At 36.7% G+C, this 12,477-nt stretch overlaps 1 protein-coding gene across 5 annotated transcripts in view; it reads right to left on the reverse strand.

Annotated features, from left to right (window-relative positions):
- The window catches only part of unc79 (unc-79 homolog, NALCN channel complex subunit), an 83,195-nt gene that overhangs the window by 66,595 nt on the left and 4,123 nt on the right, over nucleotides 1–12,477 (reverse strand). For 3 of the 5 annotated variants that reach the window (XM_088648583.1, XM_088648584.1, XM_088648582.1), the window contains exons 3-7: nucleotides 6,506–6,810; nucleotides 4,568–4,738; nucleotides 3,330–3,425; nucleotides 1,360–1,415; nucleotides 827–956 (exon numbers count right to left, since the gene is read on the reverse strand). In XM_088648583.1, coding sequence (XP_088504709.1) covers nucleotides 827–956; nucleotides 1,360–1,415; nucleotides 3,330–3,425; nucleotides 4,568–4,738; nucleotides 6,506–6,810 — 758 coding nt within the window. The remainder of the gene's footprint in view (nucleotides 1–826; nucleotides 957–1,359; nucleotides 1,416–3,329; nucleotides 3,426–4,567; nucleotides 4,739–6,505; nucleotides 6,811–12,477) is intronic. The other 2 variants (XM_088648586.1, XM_088648585.1) reach the window with 1 other exon arrangement.

The raw sequence follows: 12,477 nt of genomic DNA on the forward strand, positions 1-12,477 counted from the left end.
GTGGTACAGACTTAGTGGATTTCACATGAAATGTAAAACATATTAATACTTTTTGGGTCTTTATAAATGGCAGCAATTGTTCTAACACTGATTGCATTTTATTCTTTTAGAACTCTAAAAACTGATTAACTGATAATGTTATTTTCCAAATACAGTTTCTTCCTTATTGGGTTTTCCTCATTAATCCTTAACATTAAACCACAGTTTCTACAGGTTTCCCTCAGGGCTGAGCTCTCAGTTCCTAAAATATTGCACTAAAAATAAGCTCCAATAGAATCAATATATTCAATAGATTGTCATCATTTCAGCTGTTGCAAATTTACAAATCTAAGCTAGGTCATAAAATGCAATTGTTAAACTGAAATTGTTGAAAGAGGTCAGATTAAGCAGATCAGTTCAGAGCTGAATTTTTTTTTTGTTATATCCTAGCAGGAGCTAGGAGACAGATAAGTTCCCCCTGTTCTTTACCAATCATGGCCTCCCAATAATCCCCATCTATGAATTGGCTTCATTACTCTGTTCTCCTCCTCACTGATAGCTGATGTGTGGTAAGCATACTGAAACACTTTGGTGATCCAGGTGGGTGCTTCACATTGCTGGTAGAGGAGGAGAAGTCCCCATTACCTATAAAGCACTTCGAGTGGAGTGTCCAGAAAAGCACTATATGAGTGTAAGGTTGTTATTATTATTCATTATTACATACAATGTACTGTATGTACTTGTACTGTATCTCACCAGATATATCTTATTATGATTATCATTCACTTTGACTCTCTTTCCCATGCATTATATCCTGATATCACTGCACCCTTGCTCATAAACCTACCTGTGTACTGCAGTCCTCTGTACTCACTGATTGCTCCAGGTGGCTTCAGGTTTGGCCAATAATGGAAGAGCATTTGCACTGCTGGAGGCTTGACCTGAGAAGGCCCATAGGATATAACATACAGCAAATCCTACAAAATACAATAGGAGGGTCTGATCAGTATGGATGTTATTTACAAAATACTGGAACAAACTCATCATTCACTATCATCCTGTTATCACCACAAACATAATCATTTTTTATACTTGTTGGTTACCTTCTCATTGAAAGACTAATGTACTACAAAACCAGTACTCACTTTCTCATTTTACATGCAGAGTGGAGCTTTTGGAAATCCAAATTTGCATTTTTTCATTTAACAGTTAATAGTTAAATTTGTTAATAGTATACCAGCAGTTTGTTCTTACAGCTTTGTACTACTGTATGCTAAAATCCTTGCATACTGCAACGATATCATGTATTTCTTTCAAATGCAACCTGTGAAGTATGTCGCTAAATTCAGCATGAAAAAAAAGTCATCTTGTGTGCCTCACCTTCCACACTTCCTGCTTATACTTCATAAGGCATTCTAATAGTTGACAGTGGTACACTGAGAAAAAAAACACGTGAATGAATTAGTCTCATAAAACCATTCTTCATTCAACAGCAAAAATCATGATTTTGTCTTAGGTCAGATTATTAGTAATCTTTCATACTATATAATATTGAGTCCAACCAATACTTTCAGATACTGGACTAAGAAACAGATGATTTTCCTATCCACATAATTATTTCCAAATTGTTTTCAAAATCAGAATTAAAGAGAGCTATTGAATCTCAGATACTGGAGTTGCCCATTTTTAAAGGAGCAAATGTTTGAGAGGGACAGCAGCCCAGTTCAATTTTACCTCAGCGTCTCTAACTCTTAATCATTCCATGATTTACTAAATTTTAAATAAATTATATTTAGTTCACTCCTCACTCTGCATGGGGTGCCCACCTCCTTGTCCTCTGGCCAGGATGTTAGCTCTCATTCAAACAGATTAAGTCATATATTATATGATTAAGCTTAAAATTATGATTAAAATTAAATTACTGAATACATTTTATTGTTGGGTGTTGTTATTCCCTTTGAAGGTTAGATTATCACCAAACCACAGACAAGACAAAAAATGACTAACTATTTTCTCATTTACATTGCAATAAAAATATAAACAATACTATAACAATGCCACTTATGTTTGTTTAACACGCTACTGTATGTAGCTCTACAGTTCTAGGACCAGCTAACTAAGCCTTAGGAAATTCGAAGTGTGCTGAATCACAGTTTCTTTTGTGTGGATAAGATATAGAACCATCTAGATACAGACTTTCCAAAACTCAGCCCCTCACAGGTTTTCTAGTTTCTTGGTCAGTCCACTCCTTCTCCTTCTGGTGAAGTCACACACAAAGGATCTACCCTCTGTCTCGATGGCAAACCAACCAAAAAAGTCTCTGCTCTCTGATTTTTTAATTGTCACCTGACTGTCTTCCAGCACCTGGTCAAATGACTGAGGGCATCAGCTCATTCCCACAGCCTTCTGAGGGACAGTACAGTATGTTGTCCAGACAAGTTCTGTCATCTTGTCTTAACCTGCTGTGCCTTCACAATATGCTTCTGGAAACTTTTGAAAAACATCCAAGTATGACCCCCGTATACGAATTTGAATTGCACATCACCATAATAGCAACAATGTATTATCTCTAACACTGATGTCATATAGTAATGGCTCAGTGCCATGTATTTTTCACATTTGTGAAATTATCTACCTTTTCTGATTGATATTATTAGGCAACATGCAGAGACACACAATTGCTATGATAGGCTCCACAGTGTACTATACTTAATCTTAGAGTACAAGAAGATATTGTTTAACACAACAGCCAACCTTAAATGTAGTGTCTTGTGCATGATATGGCCAGCCACTGAAGCTAAGCAGGTGTGAGCCTGGTCAGTACCTGGATGGGAGACCTCCTGGGAAAAAGTAAGGTTGCTGCCAGGAGAGGTGTTAGTGGGGCCAGCAGGGGGCACTCACCCTGCGGTCCATGTGGGTCCTAATGCCCCAGTATAGTGACGGGGACACTATACTGTGGATGAGACGTAAAACCGAGGTCCTGACTCTCTGTGGTCATTAAAAATCCCAGGGCGTTTCTCAAAAAGAGTAGGGGTGTAACCGCTGCGTCCTGGCCAAATTTCCCAATGGCCCTTACCAATCATGGCTTCCTAATAATCCCCATCTATGAATTGGCTTCATTACTCTGCTCTCCTCCCCTCTGATAGCTGATGTGTGGTGAGCGTTCTGGCGCACTATGGCTGCCGTCGCATCATCCAGGTGGGGGGTGCACATTGGTGGAGGGGAGTCCCCATTACCTGTAAAGCGCCTTGAGTGAACTGTCCAGAAAAGCGCTATATACAGTGTACGCAATTATTATTATTATTATTATTATTATTGTATTATTATTACTATTATTGCTTCCAACTTACCAGGGTTCGAGGTGTATTGCATGGCAATCATTAACATGGAGGAAGCAGACAGATTAACAAATGCTGGGATTCCTCCCTCTCTTCTAGTGGAGCCCACTGACAAAAGAAATGCAAGGAAGGGGAAAATGTTTCAGCTAATAATCCAGAATTTATAGATTTTTAAGCTTTATTGCACAAAAAAACAACTTTTGGCCTAAATACATTTAATCATGGGCACAAAAACTGAGTTTACAACAGAGTGGGAAAAAGACATTTGAAAATATGTTTGATGTTCTATAGTTCCTTTATAAAAAAGTCATTATAACTTAATGGAGCTTGACATTTTTCACAAATTAAAACAAATTATCTATATCACTCTCATCTCTTTAAAAATAATGTTTGGATAGGGAATAACCTTTATTTAATCAACAATTAAGCTGTTTGATTCGGCGCATTCACATTTTGAGTATATACCTCTGATCACAGGTTCCACTGTTATTTTTATAGTTGTCTGGAGTTGTGCAAAGTGAAATAATGGTCATAGCAGACTGCTAAATTTACTGAACAAAGATACTGTAAGTGACTGCAGTCACGTAAGTTAATTCACTTAAGACTTAAGGGTAAACAACAGACTGTATATTGTTCCTGGTAAAGACCAGCTTCCCACATAAATTACCCACTTAATGCAAGCTTTCCTTGAAGATCAAAGACATCGCTCAGCTTACATTAAAATTATTCTCCATGTTTATTCTTCCTAATGTACTTTTCTATGCTTAAATGAATACAGAAATTGAATGAAGTTCAAAGTTGTAGGCCATAACATTTTTGGGGAGAGATCAGGAAGTAACACAACATTCCTTTCACTGAAATTCTGAACAAAAGTTCAAGAGAAGGACATCACAAGTAGCTTGTACTCTAGCTGACAATGTTTGACTCCACCTGTTATCCACCTCCACATTTTGTATCGCTCTCCCTTACATAATATTCAAACCTCTCAAATAATCATTTGTTTGAGACTAGTGAGTCTAAATCAAAGTGAGTTCCACCTCATCCAGCTGGTCAGACTCCCAATTAAATACAAATGCATTTACAAACAAAAAGTATTTTATTTCATTACTGATTTTGTGGGATTGCACTAGTCTCTAGAGCTAATTGCTACACTTGTAATGGACTAGAAAGGAGTCATCTGGCTATTGCTGTAAATGGCAATTCTATCCTATAGGTTTTGTTAATAACAGAAAGCAAAGTGTTAGACTTACAAATGGCCATCGGCAAAAACGATGTGCTGAGGTACTCAATGATGTCCTTATGCAGAAATGGAGGGAACGTGGCTAATGTGGAAATCATAGTGTAAGGTAAAGTGCTCAGAATATCATCACTGAGAAAAGGCAGAAGACAAGTTGTGGTATAAAATATGGACTGTCCAAGATCTGCAGAGGGAGAAAGTAAAGGAAGAAAGAAAATAAGTAAGCAAGTGCAGATGTTTTCACATGAATGTGCTAAAAACAAGGACTATTTTTATTGTTAGTGTGCCATCATTTCGATAACCCTCATTCAAAACTTTTGGCAGATGTATGATTTATTTTTGGCAAAGGCTGGCAAAATTGACTTTTCAGAATAAATGGACTGTCAATTAATGCTGCTGTAACAGGGAGTTGTTAGATAGGTAGATGTGAGTTATAGTGTTAAGAGTCCACAGTAAAGTAACTTTTTAGTAAGAGTTCATTTTTAGGGATTAAGAGAAACACATTACCTCAATGCTTTTAATTAGTACACTGCAATAACAATAAAAGTGTTTACAATAGCTTGATGGCTCACATCAAATGTACAATGTCCTCAAACTGAGAATTTATTTTTAGAAGCTTTTACATCAGTTTGTTTAAGTCTATTAATGGTTTGGTAAAAATAAAAAAGTAAAAATACTTTTAACTCTGTGTTTAGCTGGCAAGTCATTAATGTATAAAGGCAGATTTATTTAAGTAAAGCATTAATTAATTGACAACCAATAATTTAATTTCAATGTATCAGGCATATAACTGTACCCACAACAAGAAAAGGTACAGATATGAAGATAAAAAAATAACTTCTATGAGCTTTTCAGAAATAATGAAAAAAATGATACAGAAACAAAGCTTTTGGCCAACACATTCAATAATATTGAGAATTGGGTAAAATAACACCTAAAGTATTAAACCTTCTGAAAACAATACCACTGTTACAAGTGGAATTGATCAGAAAAAATAAATATAATTACAAAGGTAATTGAAATTAAAGTTAGTGAGGCATTTATTGACTAACATTTAAGGATTTATTAACTTCATGTATTGAACATTAGCAGCAGGATATCCAAAAATATTTTAAGTTTTGAGAATATAAAATAAAAAACTCAATATTTATTACTTGAATAACATTCAATTTTCACCTATAACAGGAAAAAATCCCACATTCTAATTGTTATGACTATGAACTTCATAACCATTTGGATCTGACAACATCCATATGCAAACAAAAATTTTCTTTTCACTATTTTTTTTCCAAATAACCTTTCAGATTATTGTCTATTCAATTGCTTCTGAAAAAAATGTCATAGATAGGAATCTTGGACAAAGTACAAGTACTGGCTGAAAGAAAAGTGCAGGATAAAGCCAATAAAGTCTGTTTTGTCCCCTAAAGACAAGTGGAAAGACATTTGGTAACAGCTGCTTGACACATAAAAACAACCTTGGTTGAAGAGAATAGATCAGAAAAGGCTGTATTGTGGCTTTATTACAAACTGATCAGTAGCAAACAGACTACATTAGAATCTTTGATGAAGACATACTGTTCAAGTAAAATGCTGGGCAATGTGCCATGTTTTAATATAGCTTGTCTTTAGCATTAGTGTTGGCTTGTTTTTCTACCAAATTATTCATTTTTTGTCCTTACTGTAGTAACGCTTATTTCACCTCATCTTTGCACCCAGATGACTGTGTTTTTTATGCCTTTTCACTTGGCAGATTAATTCCAAAAGTTCCCTCTATCTTAAAACATTTGATTTTTTTTTAAAGTAAGGGTGTCTCAATATTTCCACTGAGAAAATGTTAGCTAAATCACTTTCTAAAGGTCCTATGCAAACTCTACAGCGACAAAAAAGTCAGGTAAGTGACAGCTCGAAAGGATCAGGGGTTGCATAGCAAAGACATCCAAAAACAACTTACCATGCTGACCATGCTGGAGCAATGGTACAAGGTCAAGCAAGGTCACCAGCGTCACATAGAGCCCCTGATAGTCCAGAGAGGGGTACTCTGACAACTGTGCGTCACGACTTTGCTGCCCGCGGTCAGACGGGGATTCACGCAGCACGCTGTAAAGGAGGGAGCGAGTAACTGTAGGGTTGATGGAACTGACTTGTGGTCTTAGAGATGGTGTGAGTGGGAATGGCACAGGAAAAAGACACATGGTCATGGGCACTGCCAAATTGGAAGCATCCTGGTTCTCCTTCTTGCCTGTGCGGGATAGAATGCTGTTCCGGGGACAAAGAAAAAAAGAGACAACAAAGACACAAAGAAACAGCACATTACATTGAAATGACACTACAGACAACGTAATAAAAAACCCAGATAAATCTCACATAGGATGCAGTGTCTTGACTTGGCTTTGGAAGGCACGCTTTTCTCATTCCAGCATGGAGGGAGATTTTATTTTTTTCCTTTTCTAAATATTTTTATACCCTTTCCAGCTTAAAAAGCCAGGCATCTACAAAACGTTTGCAATGACCACTGCATCTCATGCGCTATCTGGTGGCAAGGAGCAAAACTATAAAAAAAGGCATGTTTCAGTGACAACCCCATACTTCACCAGAGGGCAGCTGTTACCCTCCCATTCAAACAGAGCAATGCCCCGTGCTTGACGTTTAAAGCGAACTGCAAGCTGATCAAATTCGTATTGAAGCCAATCGGTTACAGATTGCTCAGGAGCCGATGGTAACTAACAGCTTTTTGTGTACAAGTTAGAGTCCAATCGTTTGGGAACTACAGGGGTGGCACTATCTGAAACATGCGTCAGCAAGAAATAAACATGTGTGTCAGTTAGGTAAGCCCCCTGAAGCAACACATGTTTATTGCATCAAAAATAATGTCTGTATGCATAAATTATGATACTGTTTGAGTATCATTCGGAAATAATGAAATCCAACAGGCATATGGATTTAGGTCTAAAAAAATGTAACTAAACTACAGTAGGGAAAAAACTATAAAGAAAAAATAATAGGTTGCTTAAAATTGATGACCAATAGCATTATGCTTGTGAGCTAATGGCAATGGAGGTTTGTGTGTGCTTTCCCTAGTCTGCAAAATTGGCTTTATTTTCTTTTTGGAAACATAAGCAGTAGTTTAATAAATTTATATTTTTTATTTTTTATTTGGGGGGGGGGGAATCTTATCTGTAACTAATCATAATATATCATGCATTCTAGGTCTAGTGTCAGCATCATTACTTTTGTTAATCAGATCAAATCTTGGCAATGTTTTACATTTAAAACTTACGGGTCTACCTTTTCCCTCACATGTTGTTAAAACAAAAATGAGAAATGTTTTGTCATAGCATCTTATCTCAAATACATTTAGTGGCCCATACGTATTCAATAACATTCAGTCATGCAGTTCACTAAGCAAATTTTATCATTTCCATTTGTCATCCGGCATGTGAACCAATAATTGAGCAGGAAAGTGAATTTAGGTACGTGGTGTTTAAGCCACTTTTCCCACTTGCTAGCATCTCATCATGGCAATTTTTTATCATCGCATTGTATACAGTATATAACACATACTTTCAGGAAATCTCATTTATATTGCCATTCTATTTAGATGGACCAGTTTATGAAACATCAGCATGCCAGTACTATACTAGAACTCCACATTTACTATAAGAATAATTCTATACTCTTTACACCATATAATGTATAATGAGCAACAGCAGGTAATAATATGCTCACACCTTATCTGTAACATCCCGACATGGCTCCCCTTTAACATCTGAAAACTGCTAACCACAGCTCTTCAATGTAAACCATTTAAAGCATTCTCTGCAGCTGGGTTTTTATAAAATATTTAAAGCAGCTCCATTCTCTGTCTGGAAACTAATTTCTTTCAAGAAACCTAGTTTACATTCTCTTGTTTCAGGTAACAGATTTTATACCGCAGGTACACAGCGAAGTTGGGCTTATTATAGGTGCTTCAGCTCCATGATGACTAATGTTTGTTTTTTTAGTAAGCAAGTTTGCAATTAGGAAAAAATGACTACTGAAAACATGGTAATAATCCAAAAAGTGATGCCAGAATAACTGACAGTAAAAGATCATCATACCCTTTTGCAGTCATAAACTACAAATCAATTATCTTTAAAATAGTACTTTACTGCGTAACCACTGTTTCAAACAGTGTTGTCAATACACGTCCTGACAATAATGTAACATAATGTGCACGTGTTTTACGTTGTCGACTATACCTTGATTCAATCACTGAGCGGTGATGAGAAACATATTGTTGTGGCCATTTTACATGGTCTCAGGCATGCATCGTAAGAATGTAGAATATTTAAGAATAGAATCTGAAAAATCTCCTGAAGTATTGAGAAATACAATAAACTGAAATGAAATTCCGTCCTGGCCAAAACAAAGTTCTCTGCTGTTAAGTATAATAAAAAGCAGACCTCCTAAAGGTGATAAAGGAGTAATAATATATTTAGCACTACATCATGTTTATGTCACTGCAAATATGGCAGTGGCTTGGGGGCTATCTTGAGTTATGGAGATAATGGCTGGTTCTTTTGTCAGGTGTGTTGTGTTGTTTATTCTTCTCTTGTGTCTGCTTCCCTCTCCTTTTAAGGTGTTCCTTCCAGCTAGCACAGATCGGACTTGGCCTAGGCCAATCAATTACCAACCAGTTGGAGGTGACACATTAGATGTGTGGAACAGCGGGGCAGAGAGAAAAAAACAGAGTGCACTGTGACCCCTGACAAATTCTGCACACTGTTGGTTCCACAAGTAATGAAGCTCCCAGTTGTTTACATCTGCTTACATCTCCAAATCCTGGACCTCTGGCCACAAACAAGATACAGTACATAAGCCTTGGCCAGTGGAGGTTAGAGGGCTCATTTGTGCCCTCCCTCTCTAACCCAGTGTCTTGCTGCAGACAGCCAGGGTAAGAAGAGGTATCTTAGAATTTGTGGTGTCAGGACAGTCAAAACAAGTAAGATGCCACGGAGACAACTGAAATCCTTTACTGAGTTTTTGTTTCAGTAAAAGGACGCCATACAGAGCTGATTTGGGAAGGTGTTGCTGTATTTTTTTGAACATTACGGCGAGAGAGACAGGACTGAAAGGAATTCTCTCCAGGCATTCTCTCTTTTGTTTTGCTCTTCTGTTGCCTGGGATATTACAGTAGTGCTACGTTTTGTGTGTGTCCATAGTGGATATCCTATTTTTGTTTGTTTTTTCTTCACTTTTTATGATTGAACCCTTTTTGTAAGCTGTGAGTAGCTATCGGAATAAAACCACATTTATTGTATCTACAGTACCTGCCTTGTGCTGGTATGACATTACATTGCTGGTCGTGAAAAATTGTTAAGTGGCTATAGTTCCTGCTAATGGTCACTACTGTGTTATCATGTGCGTTCTGTTCCCCAGAAGCATTGACATTTACAAGCAGTGAATCATTTTATTCAAAAAAGATTCTGTGCAGGACTTCTTTTATTGTATCAAAACAGGATGGCTCTTTTATCCTTTTAAAATAAATGCCATAATAAATGTGTTAATAATACCAGGCAAACAATTGCAAAAAAGGATGTTCAGTGCCCTGATGGCATTTCATATTTCCTGCACTCATGTGTTGTCCACACTTCATTGAGAAACAGAGAGCACGTGATCCTCACAGCTTGCTTTTGGACATGACAAAACGTGGGCAGGAACGTCTTGTAACAAACCACCCCAGCATCCTGCAACACATTAAGCCTCATTCCCTAGGCTGTGGACGTGCTGTCTGCCTTGTCTGTTTTTGTCAGTTCACCACAGTCCCCTTGGAACTCCCCTGGGCTGATGCAAAGCTAGAATCTGATACTCGGTAACTACAGGCCAATTCACATTCCCTTAAAAGGAAAGTGCCTCAGGGAATCATGCACAAACTAGGGTTAAACAGATCTGGCTCTCCTAACAATTTGGTTAATTAAACCTTGGCCTCCTCACGGCAGAGCAGAAGTGCCACCTATGAGCAATGATCATCAGCTTCATTTGTAGCATTAGCTGCCTGTCAACCTTCAACAGCTTCTCACGTGCTGCCCAGTTAAGGGAAAAGGCCACAATGACGCAGGAAGCCGTTATCTCTTTCCGCTTGTCTGGCTGTATTGCGTTTTGCTTTCCCTTCCATGTGAGCACGACACACTAAATGACAGAAACTCAGATGAAATAAACTGAGATGCATTGCCTGCCAACAGATCCTTGCAAAATCGGCTGTATTTAGACCATATTTGGTCAAATCCTTTATAATGTTTTATGCAGCACATCATCTGCAGCTACATAAATTACTGTTATGTCACAGAGAATGTAGAGCTGATTTTTTTCCATATTTGTTTTAAATTTGTTGAGAATATTTGGTCTCACAGTTTTCAGGTGTAAAGAAACCACCCATTTGAATAGTGCATGAATACCTACTACATTAATCAGAAGACAGAAATTATTGATATCACGTATAATTCAAAATTACTTTAATGTGATCTTAAGGTTTTGGTACTAAAGCATTTCCTTAATGGCATGATAAAAAATGATCCTATGCTCCCTATATCAGGTGCTGTTCAAACTGAATTCATGTTTAGTAACATTTTATTTAAAAACTTACCAAAACATTTTCCTTTTTTTTCTTCAGGCAAAACATTAAATTATTCTTGATAATCTAGTTAGATTTAATGGTTGTGTTTTAAAAGGAGTCCAGAAAACACTTGTGTAATAATATTATTATTACATAAAGTAGGGAATTTGGGTAGAGGAAATTACAGGCTATTTCAAACTAAAGTCTGGGAACCTCACTGCTGAAGAAGAAACTTTTTAAGACTGAGAAGCTGAGCTCTAGATACTACATGATTTTATTTGCAGACTTTTGAGGGGCATGTTAAGAAGTATGTGGCTAATGCTCTTTTGAGAATCTATGTAATTATTTAATTTTGTTTTTAATGTTGAAAGACAGGGGTATCATCACATTCCCATTAGTGTCTTCACCTGAGATGAGTAGAGTAGAGTTCTTATTAGATTAACTAAACTACTAGTCAATGTATTTAGAAGATATTGAGCCATAAACCAAGGGCACCTTTTAAATCTTAATCTGTAAAAGATCTTAGAAAAAGGTTGCCATGGAATAAGTAATTAGATAAGTTCAGTGACTGAGACATAAGTAGAAATTAACATCCTAAGAACCTGACAAATCCCCCAGAATGGTATTTCCATCCTGATTCCAGATCCATTTGTACACTTTCCAGATTTGTTTTCTAAACTAGACTAAGACTAAACTTTGTTTTCACTAAATTATCATTGATTCTGGAAATGTTTCTATTTTGTTCTGACATTTTCCCCCCAGTTTCACAACTGAAATGAAGATATGTTGAAAACCAGCTGTAATCAAGTTTTACACTTGAAGGACCTGAATGCATAGATATTGAACCACCAAGGTTGTTGTCTGGATTTGAGAAATTGGATTAATCAGCAACAGGAATTGTAGAAAGTCTAAACAACAATGTTGTTTTGATGTTTAGCCTGAAGAAATAAAAAGTCCTGTCTTGCTAAATCAACATGTTTTGAAAAATGTGACAGATAAAACTAAATTTTGTAATGTATGTTATAATTTAGCTCTCTAAGCCACTAAAGCTTATAGTTTTAGAAAACGAAAAACTATACCAACAACATAATAAATTGAGTGGTCTGTGTACCATAAATAACATATTGTTACTTTAGCTGCACAATCAATTTAATTCATTGATCATGTTCAGAAATGAGACCACCTTGGCCTCAAGCATTCTTAATAGCATCCTTAATATTCAGGCACCAGTATAAACTGCATAGATTTGATCATAGGAATATCAGACCTTAATTCATCTTGCAGCCATAATTTCAAAGGCATTAATAGCCTTTTGCTTTACTTAACCTCAC

Source organism: Lepisosteus platostomus, chromosome 10, assembly GCF_059453375.1.
Source record: "Lepisosteus platostomus isolate fLepPlt1 chromosome 10, fLepPlt1.hap1, whole genome shotgun sequence".
NCBI classification, from domain to species: Eukaryota; Metazoa; Chordata; class Actinopteri; order Semionotiformes; family Lepisosteidae; genus Lepisosteus; species Lepisosteus platostomus.